Source organism: Arvicanthis niloticus, chromosome 2 (assembly GCF_011762505.2).
Source record: "Arvicanthis niloticus isolate mArvNil1 chromosome 2, mArvNil1.pat.X, whole genome shotgun sequence".
In the NCBI taxonomy this organism is placed as follows: domain Eukaryota; kingdom Metazoa; phylum Chordata; class Mammalia; order Rodentia; family Muridae; genus Arvicanthis; species Arvicanthis niloticus.
Window position 1 is genome coordinate 92,386,302 of NC_047659.1, and position 22,060 is coordinate 92,408,361.

Sequence of the window (22,060 nt, forward strand, 5' to 3'; positions counted from 1 at the left end):
AAGCAGATGACAATATTGTTTCTACTAATACACATTTCTATGCATACCTCTTCCACAAAGGCTGTAGACATGAAAGGGTTAGGGGCCTGGACCACTTGCTCCCTCTTAGTGCTTTCTCTTAGGCTTTACTTTTGCTTCTATCCATCCTCAGCACTGGCAGTATTTTGTTTGTGAGGTAGTTTGAGATAAACTGGTTCTTCCTCTAGTAATGAGAGTATACCCTGTTCTTTTTATAGTCTTCTCAATTGTAAGTTGATGAGTTGGTCCTATATAATTTAAAACCTTGCCCAGTTAACTTGATATGATTTTAATTTGTTCCTTTGCCTACGTGTAAAGGTTCAGACAGGTAACTTGAAAAATATCAGAGAATTTATTTTCCTGCCATCCACAACTTGATAATAAGAACTTATGACCAAGCTAATAATTTTATATAATTTGCATATATAAAATTTGCTCTGAAACATCTGAAGAAAAACAGAGCACATTATGGGCATAACATTTATTAACATGATATCCCTGAGAGGCAGACTAGGTATAAACATTATTCTTCTTTACAGGAAGAAAAACAGAAGCTGTTTAAGATACAAGACATTTGGAACCATCTGTCTGCTAATACCCTTATGCCTTTTCCACAATACTATACATAGACAGATTAATATAAAGATAATAATCTCATTTTCCTTGACATTGCAGTTCACTTCCAAAGCCGTCTCAGATCCTGAGGCCCTGCTTTAGACAGGGGTTTCTTGTACCTTCTGGCTTGCTTAGGCAGCATAATTGAGATACCATTTTCCCTTAATTGCTAATGTTAGTTCTTTGTTTACAGTTCCTCAGTACCAGAACCCTAATTATTTATCCTAATAAATTTTAGGATAGTCTTTCTCCTCACTACTATCTCAGATTTTAATCTAGTCATGGATATCTAATAAATGTGAAATTAGTTATTCCAGGTCTTGGCCATCTGGCCATGGTCATCTTTTCTCTGACCTGCTCATCAAAGTATCTTCAATAGACAGTAATTTCTGCTGTTTATCTCCCAAAGGAGCTAGTCTCCTAAACTCATTTTTCCTAGAGCCATGCTGCTTCCTCTCATCAGTATTCACAGCACAGTACGACTCAGGGTCTCCCTCTAGCATTTCCTGTCTCTGCTTATTGATTCTCTGCCAACTGTATGGCTATATCATGCATTCATAAGGTTCTTCCTGCTTCAAGCTTTAGTGAGCTCTATATCTTTTCATCTTTTGCTTTGCTGTTTTCCCATTTCTCACCCACCTAGCATCAGTTTTATAGCTAGTTTTGGAAAGTCTGCCTCACTCTAACTTACCCAGTTACTTTCCTTCCTTTGAATGCTTACTGTTTCCTGGGGGGCGAAAAGGAAAAAAAACAAAACAAAAAAAAAACCTTTCCAGATTCTTCTCAGAGCAAGTTCTGTTGAAATGTGTGTCTTGTGGAGTAACACTACTAAGCTTACTAAGTTTCTTTAAAACAGTGGCCACCTTACATGGTGATGCACACCTTCACTACTAGCATTTTGAAAACTGAGGCAGTCGGATCTCTATGAGATCAAGGGCAGTGTAATCTCCATAGTAATACAGGTCACCAGGGCTACGTAGTGAGACTCTGCCTTATGTGTCTATGTATTAGCCATTTTCACTTGTACCATGTAGGGCTTTATTGGACATCTGTGAATGTGTGGGAATTAATGCAATACCACTTGATTGTGAAAACCTGCAATTACTTTTGTGCTTAAATACTTTTATTTATATACTGGTGTGTGTGTAGAGACTGGTAGTACCACCACTTTCCTTGTCATTTAGGGTAAAGTGGGTTTTTCCTATACTTGGGGAAATGGCAGTGGTTCTGCTTCTTGCAATTAGTATTGAGCACCCATAGGCTGCTTGACTCTATACTAGGTGTGTGGAGTGTAGAAACAAATGACTCCTGCTAGCAGCTTTAATTGCTTTTTCTATCACCACATCTCTAGTTTGCTCTTTTGACTGCTTGTCCACAAGGGACAGATGAAATTTAGATGGAGAGGAGGAGGAGGCAAGGAGGGAAAAGAAAGGAGAAAAATTAAGATACTATAAATGCAGTATATTCTATTGTAGAATATACTTCCAGAGTCCTTGTAGAATCTGGAAGAAACTAAGAAATTCAGTGTTTATAGAAAACTTATATTGTTTAACTATGTGCCCCCACCCCCCACATGTGTGAGTTCGTGTGTGTGTGTGTGTGTGTGTGTGTGTGTGTGTGTGTCTCAGATTTGAACTTAGGGGCCTGTACATACTAGGCAAGTGCTTTACCACTGAGCTATATCCCCAGCTCCAGATTCTTGGGAAAAGATAGAACCAAGATGGACTTTAAATTCTTTAAAGATAAATGAAGAGTATACACAGGTTTAAGTGAGCAGAAGGGCCCAAGTCTCGCAGCTTCCTGAAAAACTGCTGAAATGTGTTTTCCAATTGACGTGCACTAAATGACAGTGTGAGTGAAGGATACAGGTGAGATCCATGGCATATACTACCATATCCTCTCTCAGGGAAAGCATATACTACCATATCCTCTCTCAGGGAGCAACGCAAGCACGGAGAGGGAAGAGGTACTACCATCAGTTCAGACCAAAATCTACTTTTTAATCTTGAAGCCACTAGCATTGGCCTCATCTAGATCTGGGAAACAAGAAATAAAGTGGCAAAAATCCTGGGGAGTTCTTCTAGGCATTCTGGGTACAAAACAGAAAAGGACTTTGCAAGTGATACACTTACTGAGGCCTTTCCTCAGGAGCTTACTTAAGCACTGACTACGACAGCAGCTTTTCTCATGTATGAATCTCTCGGTAAGAGCTCTTACTGAAGCATTTGCCACAGTCATGGCACCCATAAGGTTTCTCTCCTGTGTGGGTTCTGTGATGTGCACATAAGTCAGAACTCTTACTAAAACTCTTACCACAGTCAGTACAAACATGGGGTCTCTCTCCTGTGTGTATCCTCCTATGTGCATTGAAATGAGAACTGTTAGTGAAGCTTTTCCCACACTCTTCACACCGATAAGGCTTTTCTCCTGTGTGGGTTCTCTGGTGAATTATAAGGCTTGAGCTCTGATTGAATCGTTTTCCACATTCACCACACTGATAAGGGTTTTCTCCTGTGTGAATTCTCCGACGGGTAATGAAATTGGAACTGTCACAGAAACCTTTCCCACAGTCAAGACGCTTACACGGTTTTTCTCCAGTGTGGATTCTTCGGTGTCTGATGAGGCGTGCGCTCCAACTGAAGCTTCTCCCACAGTCAGCACATTTATATGGGTTTTCTACCTCATGGGAGTCCTGATACACGAGACAGGAGTTTGAGCCATACCTGAGATATTTATAAGGTCTGTCTTCCAAGCCTGGCCTCTGATAAGTCAGGATTTTACCTATACTCTTCTCTGGGAATGCCAGTTGTCTTTTTTTCTCTTTTTGAGTCTTTCCCCACTGGCTTTCTGATGAAAATTCATTCTTACTAGCTTTACTCTGATTAACAAGACGGGGAATTTTCCTTTCAGACCTTGCAAGTAACGTCCTATGAAGCTGCACTTCCTCAGAAATATCCCGTTTTGAATTCTCTTCATTATCAAATCCAGCCTCAAAACCTAATACAAGAACATCATTTGAAAAGTTATTCATTTCCTTAATCATATGTACCACAACAAAACAAAGTACTGGAAGAAACAAGTATTACCTTAGAGGATTACAGATAAATGGTCAGTGAGGTCCATGTTTTAAATTCATAAAGTTTGTTAGGGGTGGGATGGGAAAGGGTTTATCAGGTAAAGGTGCTGGTTGCTCAGTCTGATGATGAGTTCAATTCCTGGAACTCACACAAGAGAATGAGAGAACCAATTCCATGAATTGACCTCCAAACATGTGCCATGGCATATGTGCCCCTTAAATAAAAACATGGGAGGTGCTAGAGAGATAGCTAGGGGTCAAGGACATACTGCTTTTCCAGCACCAATATGGGCTCACAACCACCCGTAACTCCAGCTCCAGTGACTTCAACTCTGACATCTCTGGCCTTCTTGGACACCTATAGCCACATGCACATAGTCCATACATGCACAGACATTATTTTTTAAAGTATTTAGAAAAATTTTTAAGCTGGGTCTGGTGGCATACACCTTTAATCCTAGCACTTGGGGAAAAGAGACAGGCAGAATGATCTCTATGAATTTGAAGCCAGCCTGGTCTACAAAGCAAGTTCCAAGCCAGCCAGGGCTGCATAATAAGAGCCCCTGTCTCAAATAATAATAAAACAAAATAGAAAAGCTCTTGTCCCCAAATTACTATTATATTAAAATTCTAGTGTTTTTCTTCCCTATGTTGGACTATCATAAGCCTTTCATCTACATAGTCTATATAGAAGCTGGTTAATGTTCAAGCCTTTCTGAATACCCAGTATCTGCAGAAAAAACTCAGAGCAGCAAGAAGTCACCAGTTTTTTAAAGAAGACAATTTCTGGGTTTACAGAAGGACACTTTTCACATTGTCATTCTACCTCCTCTGGGGCTTACTGTGGTCTTGTCCACTGCCAGTGATTAAAGGGATTAGAAGGATACACTCAGGAATATTTCCTGGAAAATTTCTATATCTAGAAGTAGTTTTTGAGAAGTCCCCTCCCCCTCACATTCCAATATATGTTGGGGGGGGGGACAGGAAAGAAAAAAATACTTAGTATCTGTTAAAGAACAAAGGACCTCAAAAGAGAAGCATGTCTAGAAATTCTCCAAAACCTAAATGTTGCAAAAAAAACCATTGTAATTTAGCCCAGTTAGGCAACATTTTTAACATTCTAAAAAGCAAATGCCAGCCTTTCATCCTAAACTATGAGAATTTACACTCATTTACATGTTTCAGGTTAACTTTGGCTCCTGAATTCCTAGGGCTAAATCTACTAGCAAAAGAATACTGAGTGTCAGCCTGTCTTTGTATTTCCTAGAGATTAACACTAAAGTGGGCTGGCCATAAAATAGAGATTTGCTGGATTGCACTGGGGGCTGGAGAGATGGCTCAGTGGTTAAGAGCACTGACTGCTCTTCTAGAGGTCCTGAGTTCAATTCCCAGCAACCACATGGTGGTTTACAACTGTCTGTAATGGGATCTGATGCCCTCTTCTGAAGACAGCTATAGCATTCTCAAACAAATAATTCTTTTTAAAAAAAGTTACTTGCACTAAATCACCTTAGCAGCACATGACAATAACAGTAAATCTACAAAGTTTGCAACTATCTCAAGTGATGCTGTAGTGTGATGAAGGAAGCCACATTAATAATTTGCATTTTCTCACTGAGCTGTTTTAATAGATAGTAAACATAGGAAGAACTTGGGAGAGCTTGGTATAGTGGCCAGCTCTCAATCTCAAGGTTTTTCTCCTAAATTCTATAGCATCTCTTTTGCTATTTATACTATGAGAACTGAAAGACTCTTAGTTGGACATGGAGGCACATGCCTGTAATACCACCATTTAGGAAGTAGAGACAGAAGAATCAGTTTATACAGTAAGTTCAAGACAAATCTCAGCTTAAAAAAAAAAAAGCAAACAAACAAAAAAAAACCCTCTCTGTCTCAAAAAGTAGAAATAAAGAACCTTACCACTGGGGCTCTGGGTTATAACAGTCCCTGGAGGTATCTCAGTATCATCTTCATCATCTGAATCTTCGAATCTTCTGTGTCCTCATCTTGCTCCTTAGGTTCAGCCTCACTGGTTCTCTGGAGGCAGCAAGAAGCTGTTTCTTTTTCCTGGTCATCAATAGGTGGGGCAGCAACTTGGGCACTCACCAAAGCATCCATTTCTTCAAAGGGGCAGGTTTCTGGTGCTTGGCCATTCTTGACTTTCCGATAGCTGATTTGTAGGCTTTTAAATTTGGTACGACATTGCTCTGGAGTTCTAAGGGAGCCATATTCCCACAGTCTCTCAGCAACTGCTCCATATAACTGGCTGTTTCAGTGACAGTTCTGGAGGGCTCCATAGAACTGAGTCTCACTAAGAATTGAAAGGTAAGTCTTGGTTTCTTCATAGCCCCAATGTATACCTGCACCAGAAGAGAGATTTCAGCATCACCTAACCCAGAGCTTTAGAGCCTCAACTCTTCAGTCTTACTGCCAGCTTCTAGGAAAACTAGTTAAGCTGGAAACACTAGTTCAGAGTGTACCTTAAGCATACAAGAGGCCTGGGGTTCAGTTTATAAGCAAAGGAAAGACGGAGGTAGGCCGTCTAAGCTCAGGTTCCTAGGTGTATCCCCAAACCTATACATGATATAGATTGTTTTGTTTCTGCATCCTTTAGTGACTTCAGTGACTTAGATGATCAATGGATCAGTCGTTGTGCCCTGTGATGGTTAATCTTCATTATCAACTTGACTAGATAGACTCTAGGCATGCCTGTGAGGGTGTTTGCAGAAAATTTCACTAAGGGAAGACCACCCTGACTGTGTGACAGCATCTCATGGGAATTACAAGGTAGAACAAGAAGCAAGCTGAGCACTAGTATGCATCACTTGCTCTGCTTCCTGACTACAGATGCAGCAGAATAACCAGCTACTTCCAGCTCCTACTGCCACACTGAGAGCAGCTCTCAACACTGTGTCTTTCCCAGCAGAATGCACACACTCCAACTGTGAGCCAGAATAAACCTTCCTTAAGTTATCCTCATCAGGCATTGTCACAACAAGAAAAACAACTAGTGTAGATACACAAGTACATATGCACAGTGCATCTCCCATCCTGTTTACTAAGTTCTCTAGAATTCTGATCCCAACTAGAAAAGTCACTTGTCAGGAAAAAAAAAAAAAAAAAAAAAAAAAAAGACCCACAGCTGTTGTCAGCCATAATATGTCATCCCTAACTTCTCTGTTCCCTATAGAATGATTCAGTATTGGAAAATGAAAGTTTAAACTCCAATGGGAAGTTCCATGACTTCAGAACCAATAGTCAAACCAGTTCTGGTTAGTTTGGGTGGGACATTGTTATTATTTTGTTTTTTAATTTACAAGTTTTTAAGTAATATTCATAAAATTGTAAATAATTTTAAAAAATAATAACTTAAAATTCTAAGGAACTGCCTCTTTGAATCATACTGCTGCCAAATTCCCATTATAGCTTGTCTTCATCTGTTACTATCTCCATTAAGCAACCCCAGCAAGAACAAAGACCTGAAGCATCTTACAGTCATGTACTTGATGTGCAGGGTGGAGGACTGCAGAGGCCAGAATGAGGAAAGAAGCGAGAACAGTGTACCTTCAACCTGACACACGCTCACTGCAGGTCTCTCTTTAGTGCTTTTAACAAAAGAACAGAGGATGATTATATACTCTACTGCCTGAAGGTACCCAAGGAAAGAGAGGGAAGGTTCAGACAGTTCCCATCTAAGAACACCTCTTTTCATTATGTACTACTTACTTGGAGGAAAGGAAAACAGGGAAGAACCAAAAGACCAGAGGAAAACTAGAAATGCATGAAAAGATGAGAACAAAGGCAATGAAAAACATTTTTTTGTTTCGGCCATGATTTATTTTAAGAACTCCCTTTTTAAAAGGAGGAGGGGGATGAAGTTTTTTCTTTATTTCCTAAACAGGAAAGTGGATTTTAATTAAAAACAAAAACAAAAAAACAAAAACAAAAACAAAAAAACAAAAAACAACCCTTTGAAGACACTTTATTTGGGTATATTTCTTTGAAAAATTAAATCTGAAATTTGAGATGTAGCTCAATGTTTGCCTAACATTGCGTAAGGCTCCAGGTTTGATTCCAAGCACTAAAAAGAGAAAAAAAAATTTATTCTCTTACTATATCATGATTTGTTCACAGAAGAGAATATAATACACAGTTGAGAAATACCTTGTTTCCTATTAAAATGGCCAAGCTGGTAAGTGACAATGGCTGGTTCCACATCCAGTTTCATTGCTCCTAAAACCTAATCCCAAAGCCCAAGAAAAGCTTCTCACCACTTGGGCTTCAGAACAGGACAGATGCAGGTGGGTTGTCAGGGTCCTGGGGTTTACCTCCAGGTCATCACTGTCCGACCTTCCAGCTATAGCCTCTTCTCCATCTTCCTGCTGCCAGTCCCTCTGCCCTGGCTCCTCGGTCTCAGCATCACTGCTGGCCTGGCCAGAATGGGAAGCTGCCTCTTCCAGGCCATTCATGGGCAATGAAATGACCTGGGCACTCATCAGAGCTTCCATCTCTTCAAAGAAGGGGCAGGTATCAGGTGGATGACCACTCTTGACCTTCCTATAGCTCTTCTGAAGGCCTTTGAACTTGGTCCAACACTGTTCCATGGTCCGGAGGAAAACATACTCACACAGCCTCTCAGCTACAGCCCCATACACCTGGCTATTCCTGTGGCAGTTTCGGAGGGCTTCATAAAATTCAATCTGACTGAGAATTGCAAGGAATGTTCTAGTCTCTTTATTGCCCCAGTGCACACCTACCATCTTCTCGTCATCAAAGACCCAGTGATCTTGTTCTGTCCAGCCAATTCTCTCTCCCTTGGATGGTAATAGACTGGCTCCTGTGCTGTTGCCTTTTGAGACATCCTTCTCCTTGGAACTAAGCAGATCAGAGATCAATGGCTCTCCTTGATCCAACCTGGACACCACATTGGGTTTAGGAAATAGAAATCCTGTTTGCAGGGAAGCAAACCAAAGTATCACAGTTTAGACTGATCATACAAACAACAAAAAGCCTTTCCTCTTTCAGTCAAGAGATTTTATCTTCTTTGTTTGAAATAGGGTCTCATCTAGTCTGAATGAGGCTACATAGAGGAGGATGACCTTGAGCTTCTGATGTCTCTGCCTCCACCTAAATGCTGGGATTACAAGTATGCAACACCCGAAAGAGTTTTATCCTGTGCTGGGGATCAAGTGAGGCCTGGTGTACACGGCATTCTACAAACTGAGCTATATTCACAGCCTCTATCCAAAAGATTATACAGGATAAGGGCAGCGGTGGCACACACCTTTAATCCCAGCACTCAGGAGGCAGAGGCAGGTGGATCTCTGAGTTCCAGGCCAGCCTGGTCTATAGAGTGAGTTCCAAGACAGTGAGGATTACAGAGAGAAACCCTGTCTTAAAAAAACAAAATTATAAAGGAAATGTTTTCAGAAAGTTCAGTGGATTGAAGAATAGAAAATACAGGAAACCTCACAGGATGAGGAAGAACTTAATTTGTCTTCTAAAGCAGAACAAGAGAAGAAAGTGTTCTGTGGTATCTTTCAAGCAGACATTTCCATTCCAGGCTGCTCCCTAGCCTCTACACTACTTGTTTATAGACTGACTTCTCAGTCAGTCACTCCTGTCTTCTCTACTTGTTTTGTTGACTTCAGTCCTGAGAATTAAATTCAGTGATTTCAAGAGGTTAGGAGCAGGGAAGGTCCTTCACATTCAGTCATCAAATTCTAAATGTTTCCCTCAGCATGTACTCCTCTCCATTCATGTCCAGTTTCTTAATCTTCCCATAACTAACACACAGCAGTCACTATGCTGATTGCTCCTCAGCTCATATGCTTTATGAGCGTTAACCTTAGTGTCTAGTTCTGTCCATTCCTGTTCTCTCAAGAACACTGTGCACTTTTATTCACCTCTGGGCCTCCCTCCTGTTAGCACTCACCCATCCTTTGGGAAGCGTCCTTGCCAATGCCCTCAGGAGCTGTTCCCTAGAACCCCATCTCATGGCCATACTACCAAACCCTAAAGGACAACTGAGCAAGTCCTTAACACTATTTTCAGACAGTTCAGTACATATTCATAATTCACTGTGTGCTCTTAAATTATTGTAAGCTCTTTGATAACAGGTACCTTAACAAAACTTCCATTGTGTATGTGGGATATATGTGGGGGTGCACGTGCTATAGTGCATTTGGAGGTTGAGGACAACTTCATGGTGGCTTTTACTCCGGTTATCAGGCTTGTGCAAAAAATACTATTATCAGCTGAGCCAGCTTGTTGGCCAACGGGTACCTTTTCTTACTGCAGTGTATGTACCCTGCAGCACACAGTAAGATTGATTCTGCAGGTCCTTATATCAAGGTTGAGATATTTCCAATGGATGACTAAAGATTATTATCAAACTAACCAAGAATGCTATTTCTGGTCATATTGGATGATAAGATCAGAATTCAAAAGAACCTCAATAAGTTTTAAATAATAATAAACAAAATATAGTTCAATAGAGAACAAAGAAGAAAAGCAAGTTCTACAAAATGAATAAGTGGATCCAAAGGCACTGAGGAAGGCTCAGAGTCATGGCATAACTAGGTGAACACAGATCATTCTGTAGTCATATGCTGGGCTGTACTGCAGGAGGTTGCAAAATTGTAAAGTAAAATTCTTACAACTTTACAACATCTTACAGGAATAACATAGATATAATTTCTTTCTCCACAATAAAGTATTTAGAGAACTTCCAGGTTCCAATGTAGAGAATAAGAACTTAGATCTAAAGAATGGAGATAACAGAGAGAAAGAAAAACAATAGAACAAAGGTGTCTTCAGTATAGAAAAGTGTGTCTAGAAAATAAGCATCTATCGCCAGAAATAAAAGTATTCTGATTATAATAAAAACTAGGCAGACTTATCAAAGCAAGAAATACAGTACTTACTCTACAAGAGGGTTGAACTAGCTGCCTTTCCACGGTCCCAAAACTGCCACATTTTGGAGGTGCCACTATCTCTGAAATCCGTTTCCCACTCACTATTCCCAGCCCTACTTCCTGACTTAGAGGGCTCTATCTCCATGCGCATCTCCTGCTCACCGCTCCTTTGAAAAGGTTTGAGATTCTCCTTTGGGTCCATCTGCTCCTGTAGTCTTAGGGCTGGGCTTCTTGCCCTCTCTTTCTTGGATACACCCTTGGGTTGGGGGTTCCACTGACTCCTGCAGAACACTTAACTCCTGTGATGATTTCAGGGGTGTTATCTTCTCCGAGTGCATTTCCTGCCCCTTCACAGAGACTGTGACCTAGAAATAACCCCCCATTGTCATAACAAGGGGCATTCTAGGGGGGATTGTTTAATATCTCCAAAAAGATCATCCTCTGAGGCCAGGCCAGAGTGGAGGGTGGGGAGGTTAGGACAGACAAGTGTTTATTCCATTATCATTAGCTTAGAGTGGCTGAAACTGCAGAAAGATCAAACAGCAAACAGAAACACAAATAGTAGCTGGAAAAAAACTTTTCCATTTTTTCTCTTAAGAAACTGAAGTGAAAGACTTATTGTAACCATCCTCTGAGGCCATCTCCAAGCAAACCCTACCTGAAAAAGCAACCCTTCCAGACAAGAAGTATAAAAATCACCAAGCCTCTTTACAGCTGCTTCATCTTAAACTGCCCCTTTATCCTTGCCTCTTCCCAGCCACACACTTCTGAATCCCCGCTCCTCCTCACCCAATGTCCAGGTCTTCCAGGCTCTCTTTCTAAATCTTCCACCAGTGTCACCACCTCCTCTCCATTTTCTGGACATTGCTTCTGTACCCAGTTCTGGATCTCCCCAGGTAGCATGGTCAGGAATTGCTCTAGTACCAACAATTCTACAATCTGCTCTTTGGTCCGCACCTTCAGCCTTAGCCACCGACAGCAAAGTTCCCATAGTTGGCTGAAAGCCTCCCGGGGCCCAGCCACCTCCTGGTAATGGAGTCTTCTGAAGTGCTGCCATAAGCTTTCGGAGTTAGTGCCATTTCCTCTCCGAGGGGGTTTGGCCATCTTTAAAGCAGAAAGCAGTATCTCTCCTCAGTGTTTGTGTTCCAGGACTTAGTACACTATCTTTCCATGCCCTTGGAGAAACAAACACCTGCAGTTGAGTCTCTCTGTAAAAGGAGTTTTATCCTAGAATAGAGAGAAATGGCACTATCAGAGGAGAGTATCTTTACATTTTTAAAATCTTGCCAGAGCTGGCCTGACTTTCCATATGCTCCAAGTGGCCTTCTGAGGCAGTACCATTTCAGGACAGCAAATCAATGAGCAAGAAGAAAATGACCTTATAAAAACTGCATTTCTAGGTGATGTCTAGAGTATCCCCAGGAAGTTGCAGAGAACAGAAAAATCTGTCCGTTTCACTCCCACCTCACGTACTTAGCGTATTGTTTTTAGTCCCAGATCAAAGTTGTGTAGTGAATTCAAACCTCACGGGACGCCTGACACTGTCGGACTCTGAAGGTAGGTCAACATTTAGCTGAAGACAACCAAAAGCCTCTGTCCAGCGAGTGCCGACTAATCTCCCCTAAAACCACCGCTGTCATTCCAGAAGCTCCTGGTGTCTGCCCCGCCCCTTGAACACCAAACTACGTATTTCCAACCCGAACCAAAGTCAAGTGCTGAACACTGGGTCTCTTGCTCGCTCCTCCCGAACCAAGTAAGAACTCAGCAAGAGTTCCGAAGCGACAGATGGAAAAGGTCACGCACCGAGGAAGCTGACTTGGGCTTCTAAATTGAGGTGGACTAGGGAAGAGTTACCGGAGTTGGTGACCCGAGGAAGCCCGAGGGGCGCAGTGGCAGTAGTGGGTCTCCTGGGAACGAGGCCGATGGTGGCCAGTGCTGCGAGTCCGTGGGCTTCGAGCACAGCTCCACAGCGGCGGCTGCCAAGTTCTGGCTTTTTTTTCTTCCCTCCGGCCGAGTCACTGGGAGACGTCAGCTGTCGATCAAAATGCCTCAGACCCTGCCAAGGCGTCCTGAGGACTCCCTCCGGCCCACCCCTGACCGCGTCGCTCTCAACCAGCTTGTCAACTCACTCGCATCCCTTTCCCTGGGCCAGCCTCATCCATTTGGGTCCAGCCACTCCAATTTCTCCCTCTAACAGCCCCAGTCCGGCTCTCAAGCCGGAAGTCCGAGCGGGCCTCTCCCGGCGCCCAGGACGCATGCGCGGTGGCCCGGCGCCTCCTCCGGGCTCCGCGGCGGGAGCAAGCGGGTGGGCGCCTCAGCCGCGCGCACTTCCGGGACGGCGCGGGGCTCTGCGGAATCTCCTCGTCTGGTGGACTGCGCGGATTCAGGGCGAGAGATCCAGCTGCGTGTGAGTGGGCTCCTGTAGAGGCGCAGGAAGAGAAGGCGGTAGCTCTGGGGACTCCAGAGCTGCCCCAGAAATGATTCACGAACTGCTCTTGGCCCTGAGTGGGTACCCAGGATCCATTTTCACCTGGAACAAGCGGAGTGGCCTGCAGGTATGCAGGGGTCAGAGGCGAGGCGCTGCCGCGCGGCGGGTGCAGCTGAGCCGCCGCGAGGGGCGGGACCCGGGGGACTCCGACTACCGGCGCCCGCGAGCGCAGAGAAACGGAGGACCAACCTTATGTAGCTCCGGCTTTGGGGGCCCTGCGGTCCCGCGACTCCTACCAGAGAACCACCAGGAGTGGCTAGAACTATACTTCTTTTCACTGCATATAAATTTGTTGTTAAACTGAATCCCTAAATGTGTAGCTGAAATAAGATGATAGTTTGTTATTTGAGGAAAAGCGGGGAGAGATAGGGCACTCCTGTATATTCACGCTTGCATTGATTCAAATTGAATTTTGAAAGTAGTGGGAATATATACAACGAGATCAAGACACAATACTCAGTAAATTGTGTTGGATGAAAAAAATGAATTTGTAAGCATATGGTGTTTCCCTCCTTTCTTTGGAAACTTCTGTGTCAGGTGAAGAACTTGAAAGGGGTTTTCCTGTAATAGAAGAGTATAAGGAAAATGTACGGATTAGTTGTTTTCTCTTCCTCTCTTCTTCTCCTTTCTTTCTCTCCCCCTCCCCCTGTGAGAAACCCAGATGTAGCATGATACTCAATATTTTGCTGAAACAAAATTGGCAACATTGAGTTTAATAGACTGACTTGAAGCCAAACAAAATGTTTGTGACTGTAATCCCAGCCTTTGGGAACCCGAAGTAGGATTATTGCTGTGTTTCAAGTCCTGCTGGGGCTTCAATGTGGAACCCTCTCTCAAAAAAGAAAGAAAAGAAGGAAACAGAGGGCAGAGACAGGCAGAGAACAAAAGAATGACAGCTACAAGTGCGGCTCTCTAAGTGTGTTGTATAAAATGGTATCAGTAACTTTAAGGTGGAGTTTACTTTTTCAAGGTAATTAAGCCTAAACTAGAATTTTTTTAAACTAGCGTATGTGTGTATGTCGTATGAGTGAGGGCATACATGTCACAGCGTGTCTGAAGAGGTCAACTTTGTAGAGTCACTTGTCTCTTTCCACCTTTATGTAGGTTTCAGGAATTAAACTCAAGTCTTCAGGTTTGTGTAGCAAATGCCCGACCCTCTGAGCCATTTCACTGATCTTAAACCTAGAACTTTTCTAAAACTCTGTAAACAAGAAGTGTTCAGATTTGATGATAACTGTAGAAATGTCATCAGTAATAAAAGGCAGGTACATACACATATATTGAACACTTAACTGTGATTAACACCTATCATTTATATATATTATCTAATTATCACAGTTGTCTCCACTTTTTACTTATGAAAACTAAGACATTATGACCTCTAAGACTAAGACCTCTCAAGGTGCCATAACATAACTTGCCTAAGCTTTCAAGCAAAACATAATTTGAAGATACAAGCCAAGGGAGTTTCTGTCCCTGTTTCTCTGTTTGTCCTGTCTCTCCTCTCCCCTCTGCATAGGTCAGAGGACAACTTGCAAGAATTTTCTACTATGAGAGTCCCAGAACATCTTTCCAAGCCCCTATTATGTGAATTCTTTACTCTAGGTTACGTATTTTAAGAACAAGGAATTACATCTGGATGAGGAATACTACCTTGTAATAGTGTAACAATACCTTGTTTATCAGAATACCAACCCAGTAACAAGGAAAATTAAAGCCAAGTAAACCATGGGCGCCTTAAGGAAAGGAAATAGAAAAGAGAATGTAAAGCATTTTAAGCCCTAAAGAGCCTTGGTTGGTGACTAGCAGGCATTAGCTTTCTTTATGACTATCTCTTTTCTTGCAGGTTTCCCAGGATTTTCCATTTCTTCACCCCAGTGAGACTAGTGTCCTGAATCGACTCTGCCGGCTTGGCACAGACTACATTCGATTCACTGAGTTCATTGAACAGTATACAGGCCATGTGCAGCAACAGGTAGGATTCTGTTCTCTGGATATGGGCTTCTACAGGGCAAGAGTGCTGTCAGGCTCTCAGTGAACTCACTGGTAAAGTAAGTGAGGAATTTCTGGAATACTCCCGAGTTTATAAATCACTGGAAATGCTCGAGGGAAGGCAGGATTGCTGATTGGATTTTCTCGGGTAACAGCAAAAATTCTCTACTCGTTCTTGCACAGATTTTGTATAATGAGATTGCATGAGAATTCCTACTTCTCAAGTTCTAAAGAAAGTCCTATGGTGCTGTGCTGTTGTTTGTTTGTTTTTTTTAAATAACAGTAACAACATTTGTGTTAATGAGTGATAAATGAAGACTCATTCTGCTTTTCTGTATTGCCATAAGAGCAGAATAAAATTGGCTGGTTGTAAACCAGTCTGCTCCCATGTCCATTCTATGAACATTTCTCTTTAGGAACTTGAGGATCCTTCTGGTATTTTTCGTAGCATCTTCTGGCTGACTACATTGTGTTTTCTAACCTCTGAACCCAAGCTTCTGTAACACATCTGGTGCTGCATTCTGTACTTCTGTACTCTGAAAGCCTGGTTACCCAGATCTCTACCTCCCTTATAGCCTCTAGCTAACTGTTAATCATTACTTCCTCATATAAAACTATATGAGAAGTTTTATATGAAACTGACCAGATTCATTAGGCTCCTCCCTCCAAAAAATAAATAATACAGACTACTGAGTCATTCTCAGACAAGCCCAGCTACAGAGAAGACTCAATCAAGCCAAGCTGCAGGGACCAACCAAACAGCTTGCAAGATTCCTGAAAGACAAGCCATATTTTATATAACCCCTCAATGAGAGTCTTACTGTTTCTATTTCATGGGTTTGAGTTCTACTTGCTGCATATATGTGCACCATGTACAGGTCTTGTACCTGCCCAGGCCAGAAGGTTATTGAATCCTCCAGGAACTAGAATTACCAGTAGTTATGAGCTACCACTGGGAGAAGTACCTTAAGACAGAAAGTCAGTAACTTAGAATAGCTTCAGGAAGTCTCTAAATCCAGACCCCTCCCTTTGAAGCAGCCCAAAAGAAATAGAAACCAGCTTAGAAGACATTCAGACTAACTGAGCTACCTGGACAGGATAATCCAACCTGTTGAGCTGCCTGTAGGCTATGTAGTGTGCTCCAGGTTCTCAGATTTGTGAGCTGTCACCCATGTTAGACTGGAGTTTGGCAAGTAACCCCTCACTTATACTCTTGTAAATAACCCAAATAAAACTGATTGGTTCACAGTGGTATCTATACTTTGGTCTGTCATGGCTTCCCATCTAGTGACTAGAGGAAGGGGTGTGTGTGTGTGTGTGTGTGTGTGTGTGTGTGTATTGTATTTCTTCAAGAAAAATCATGTCAAACAACAGACACTAGAAACCAAATCCTACAAGAAAACCTTTCCCTTAACCATACTATGGCCATGGAGAGGTCATGTCAGCACTTCTTTATGAGCCCCCTCAAATATACTTTATCTTCAGTCATTTTTCCTCTTTCTCCTGCTAAAACACTGCTTGATATGGAATTATTTATAAAAGATATAAGTACTACTAGTAAAAGACAGTGTCTTCTTGGGTTTCTGGTTCTGAGCTGAGAAGTTGCCCTTTTCTTTGTTTATTTGCAGGATCACCATCCATCCCAGCAGGGCCAAGGCGGACTGCATGGGATCTACCTGAGAGCCTTCTGCACAGGGCTGGATTCAGTTTTGCAGCCTTATCGCCAAGCACTGCTTGATTTGGAACAAGAGGTGAGAAGGAGGTAATATAGAAAACAGCATCCTGAGGGGATAGCAGAGTAGAGCATGTTCTTGACTCAGAAGTGGCCTTTGATAAGGTCAGCTAGTTAAGAGTGAGCTGTGTGGCTAGAGGGTACAGTATTCAAAGTGGTTACACAGTGGACTTGCCATCTGAAAACTAACTCTATCTATTAGTTCTGCAGAGCTTAAAGCAAACACCGAGCTCATTGTCACATTCTCTCATAGTTTATATAGAGCAAATCAATTCAAGTTATGTGTGTAGGATTCTGATAAGTGTGTGCTTTTATTGCAGTTCCTGGCTGACCCACATCTCTCCATATCACATGTCAATTACTCCTTAGATCAGGTATGCCTTGGAATGCTAAAATACTTTGGAGTCTGTTGCTGTTTTTAAATAATCCTAATCTGTGGCACTAAATTAAAAACTTTTTAACCTAAGGTCAAAGCCCAGTAAATATATTTTCTGAATTTTATTAGCTGTGCTTTGGTAGCTGAGAAGTGCTTTAAGAGTGTGGTGTATGTGGTGTCTCCCTGTCATCCTGATGCTCAGGAAGAAGGGGCTAACCTAGACTACAAGTTTTCTTCAGTGAGTTCTAGGCCAGCTTAAAAAAAACAAAACTGAACAAAAAGAGTTCCACATTTAATTAGCCCTTAATGTGATATGAATATTGTCCTGTTGACATGGATAGTGGCAGGGACACAAGACTCAGAGTACAAAGTGTTTCAATGTCAGATTGATTTAGGATGCTCAACTTGACTAGGCTGGCCTCGATTTCACAGGTCTACCTACCTCTGCCTCCCTAGTGCTAGGATTAAGGTGTGCACTTTTAATCTTGAGTTGATCTCTTTTTAATCCTGTATTTAATTCACACCCTGAGTTTTCTCTGCTTTGCAGTTCCAGCTCCTTTTTCCCTCTGTGATGGTTGTAGTGGAGCAAATTAAAAGCCAAAAGGTGAGAACTTTGTTGTGATAAACTTCAAAGAAAATTTAATAATCAATGCTACTGTAAAAGTCTTTTTTTGGAAGACACTGCTTTTAATATTTGTTTAGCATTATCTTTTTGTAGTTCATACAGAATGTCAGACATGCAAGAATAAGACATTATGATTTCTTTAGACACCTTGTGATTGAGAAAGTAGAGTATGTAGATCTACCTAAGAATGTTGCTGAGGTTAGAGAAAATACTTTGGGTGTTTGGTGGTGAAAGCAGGTTGTACTAAGGGCTTAAAACCACTGACGTTGAATATGGACAAGAAACCCACTTAGAAAGAAAGAAGATGGTTTTCTGAGAGTTAAGAATCACTGGGTAAACTCAGCTTGTTGTAGTCATGCATGACACCCATTGTCACAGGTTTCATCACACATTGAACAAGTAAGTCCCCCACATCAGAAGATTGTCTTTTTTTGAGTGGAGTTAATATCTATGAGGAAACTCCTTAGGTATTTTATACTATAGGAATTCTTTTCTTCTGTTTACCAATTATTGGACTAAGTAGACAAATTAATTATGCTCAGCTCAGTTCTCCATGTTTTCTGGCTGTAGTATCTGTGCCTTAGGTTGTTATTTGTAGTGTAGTTAACCAATTGACTTACACGGTAGCTGCTTTACTTTTTCAGTGAGTGTAGAAATGTAAAGTTCTGCTCCATTGACTCTGCTAGCAAAGCCAGTAGGAAAGTGCTTCAGAGATGACTGCCCTCACTAAAGTACAATCCTTACTGCTCTGTACTGTGCACTTGCTGAGGGCTTTACATATGTAATTACATATGTTCAAGGTCATAGAGAACAAGATGTGTCTAACTCAAAGACTGTGCTCTTAACCACTCTATTACACTTGAAATGGGTGGGAACCTCCTACATGAATGGAGTTCTTAGTGAGTCTACAGAAGTCGATGCCTAGCTGCATATCTCAGTTAACTTTCAGCTTCCATTGGCTACAGGAAGAATGGGGACCAAATAGAGGGACTCAGATGAGTGACCCTTCCTACCTGGCCAGGTAGTGATAATAGAAACTATGTGCTGGTGCTCCGGGTAAAAACTGAGGTGTGAAGGGGAGAATGGGGACCAACTGCAAATGGGCTCTCCTAAGGAGATTGTTTTAACAGTGATAGAGTATTGTAAACTTATATCAGAGTGATGGTTGTGTAAGACTGTAAATTTACTAAAAGTGCTTAAATAATATACTTAAGATAGGCATATAAATTTAGGATATACAAATTATACCTCAAAAGTGATTTGTAAGAAAAGCCTGGAGGGCACAGAGACTTCCAATTAGGCACAGGGTTCCTACCAAATAAGTAGTCTGACTTGAACCTTATGTAAGACTTTTCCTTGGTTTTGAAATGCCAATTCCCCATGACTCTGGTTTTTTCAGTGAATTGCCTCTCAAACTAACGTGTTTACTAAAATGTATTAACAAGCACCTGGAATGCTTGTTAAACCATAGGTTTACTCCCAAAATTTGCATTTGTTTATTTTTTTTATTTTTTTATTTTTTATTTATTTATTTATTTTTTTGGTTTTTTCGAGACAGGGTTTCTCTGTGTAGCCCTGGCTGTCCTGGAACTCACTCTGTAGACCAGGCTGGCCTCGAACTCAGAAATCTGCCTGCCTCTGCCTCCCAAGTGCTGGGATTAAAGGCATGCACCACCTCTGCCCGGCAATTTTTTTTTTTTTTTTTTTTTTTACCATCTTGATGAACTAGAGTCATTTGAGAAAAGGAACCTCCATCAGATTACCTGTGGGCAAATTTATAGTGCATTTTCTTATTAATGATTGCTGTGGGAGGCCCAGGTCATTACAGGCAGTGCCACACCTGGGCAGGTGGTCTTGGATAAGGCAGGTTGAGCCAGCCATGGAGCTGGGATTGGCCACAGTAAGCAGCATTTCCCTATGGCCTTTACTTGAGTTACTGCCATGAGCTCTTGCCCCTACTTGCTTTCATAATGGCCTATGAACTGAAATAACCCTTTCCCCAACAAGTTGCCTTTAATCCTGGTGTTTGTCACAGCTTTAGAAACCTGAGACAACAGGTAACACTGATGTTAAGGGCAGAGGAGTCTGTCTGCCTTTGCAAATTGACTATATAGAAATCTTGTGAGGGACTATATTAGCCTTCTCTACTGGACTGCGCTTTCTTGATTGATGTAGAATATGAGTTTATATAACCTAGATTGATAAGGCTATATTTTCCACAGATTCATGGCTGTCAAATCCTGGAAACAGTTTACAAACATAGCTGTGGGGGGTTGCCTCCTGTTCGAAGTGCATTAGAAAAGTAAGTCCTGGTTTCCATAAGTATTTCAAATAGAGGAGGGAGTCAAGTGACTTTACTTGTGGTTTATTTTCAGGTCATAGCAGGTGGATCATCTTAATGTGTTCTTGGATTCTATTTGCAAGTATATTATTAAGGATTTTTGTATCAGTGTACTCAAAATTGGTCTGTAATTCTCCTTTGATGGGTCTTGATGTTTATGTGGTTTGAGTATCAGGTAACTGGCCCCATGAAACAAATTGGGCAGTGTTCTTTCTGTTTCTGTTTTGTGAAATAATTGGAGTATTGACATGAACTCTTCACTGATTTCATCCTGAGTATGATTGTTTTTTGCTGTCTACTTCATTTGAATGTGAGTTCTTTCTGTTCCAGAGCCTTCAGGTGTGCTGTTAAGTATGAGATCTCTCCAATTTTTTTTCTTTTTTTTTAATAAATGACAACTCTATTTGTTTGTCTATTTTTTTAATGTGAGTATTCCATCTGCAGGTACACCTGCATGCCAGATTAGGGCATCAGGACACTTTATAGATGGTCATGAACCACCATATGGTTGCTGGGAATTGAACTCAGGACCAGCCAGTGCTCTTACCTGCTCAGCCATCTTACCAACCCCATCTCTTCAGTTTTTTTATGTAGGCACTTAATGCTATGAACTTGCCACTTAGAATAGCCTTCATTTTATTTGATAAGTTTTGATATGTTGTCTATTCATTTTCATTTAATTCTAGAAAATCTTCCTTTTTTAATTTCTGTCTTGGCCCATTTTTCATTCAGTTGTGAGTTGTTTAGTTTCTATGAGTCTCTAAGGTTTCTGTTATTATTGATATCCAGTTTTAATCTAGTCAGATAGGATATAGGGTGATATTTCAATTTTCTTGTAACTCTAGAGACCTGCTTTGTATACAAGTATGTGGTCAATTATGAGGCACCAAGAAGAAGGTATATTCTTTTGTGACTGGGTGAAATGTTCTGTAAATACCTGTTAAGTCCATTTGGTTTATAACATCAGTTAGCTTCAGTGTTTGTCTGTTTAGTTTTTGTCTAAATGACCTGTTTATTGGAGAGAGTGGGATATTGAAGTTTACCACTGTTAGTGTCTGAGGGTTGGTATGTGATTTAAGCTGTGGCCATATTTCTTTTATGAACGTGGGTGTTCTTGTGTTTGATACTCCGATGTTAAGAATTGAGTATCTTCTTGGAATTTTCCTTTGATGAGTACATAGTGTATTTCCTGTCTCTTCTTCTTAGTTTTGGTTTAACGTCTGTTTTGCCAGATATTAAAATGTCTGCACCCCTTGCTTCTTAGTTTCATTTGCTTAGAATAGCTTTTTCCGTTGCTTTACCTTTAGGTAATATCTGTTCTTGATGATAAGGTGAGCAGTGTTTGTTGATTCTGGTTATTTTGGTGGTGGTGGTGGTGGTGGTGGTGGTGGTGGTGGTGGTGGTGGTGGTGGTGGTGGTGGTGGTGGTGGTGTTTCTCCTTTTTTGATTTGCTGTCCAGAATTATTCACTACTTGTGTTTTTCTGGGGATAGTTGACCTCTAGGTTGGAGTTTTCCTCCTAGCACCTTCTGTAAGGCAGAATTTGTAAATAGATATTGCTTAAATTTGGTTTTACCATGGAATGTCTGATTTTGTCCATCAATGGTGATTGGAAGTTTTGCTGGGTATAGTAGTCTGGACTGGTGTCTGTGGTCTCTTAGAATCCATAACACATCTGCCCAGGCCCTTCTGGCTTTTGGAGTCTCCTTTGAGAAGTCAGGTGTTATTCTACTGGGTATGCCCTTATATGTTACTTGCTCTTTTTCCCTTGCAGCTTTTAATATTCTTTCTTTGTTCTGTAGGTTTAGTGTTTTGATTATTATGTGCTAGGTGGACTTTCTTTTCTGGTCCAGTCTATTTTGTGTTCTGTGAACTTCCTGT

The 22,060-nt window shown here is 41.5% G+C and overlaps 2 protein-coding genes across 3 annotated transcripts in view; one reads left to right on the top strand and one right to left on the bottom strand.

Annotated features, from left to right (window-relative positions):
* Nucleotides 1–351: 351 nt before the first annotated feature.
* Nucleotides 352–12,874, bottom strand: Zscan29 (zinc finger and SCAN domain containing 29). The gene is given in 9 exon segments (XM_034494450.2): nt 352–3,630; nt 5,630–5,696; nt 5,699–6,069; nt 7,981–8,034; nt 8,037–8,657; nt 10,789–10,894; nt 10,896–10,991; nt 11,416–11,853; nt 12,481–12,874. Coding segments are annotated over 8 exon segments (2,460 nt in total). The 5' UTR covers nt 11,731–11,853; nt 12,481–12,874; the 3' UTR covers nt 352–2,800.
* The window catches only part of Tubgcp4 (tubulin gamma complex component 4), a 28,892-nt gene continuing 19,690 nt past the window's right edge, over nt 12,859–22,060 (top strand). For both annotated transcript variants that reach the window (XM_034494456.2, XM_034494457.2), the window contains exons 1-6: nt 12,859–13,181; nt 14,961–15,089; nt 16,735–16,857; nt 17,159–17,212; nt 17,762–17,818; nt 20,062–20,141. In XM_034494456.2, the coding sequence (XP_034350347.1) occupies nt 13,104–13,181; nt 14,961–15,089; nt 16,735–16,857; nt 17,159–17,212; nt 17,762–17,818; nt 20,062–20,141 (521 nt within the window). In that variant the 5' untranslated portion in view covers nt 12,859–13,103. The remainder of the gene's footprint in view (nt 13,182–14,960; nt 15,090–16,734; nt 16,858–17,158; nt 17,213–17,761; nt 17,819–20,061; nt 20,142–22,060) is intronic.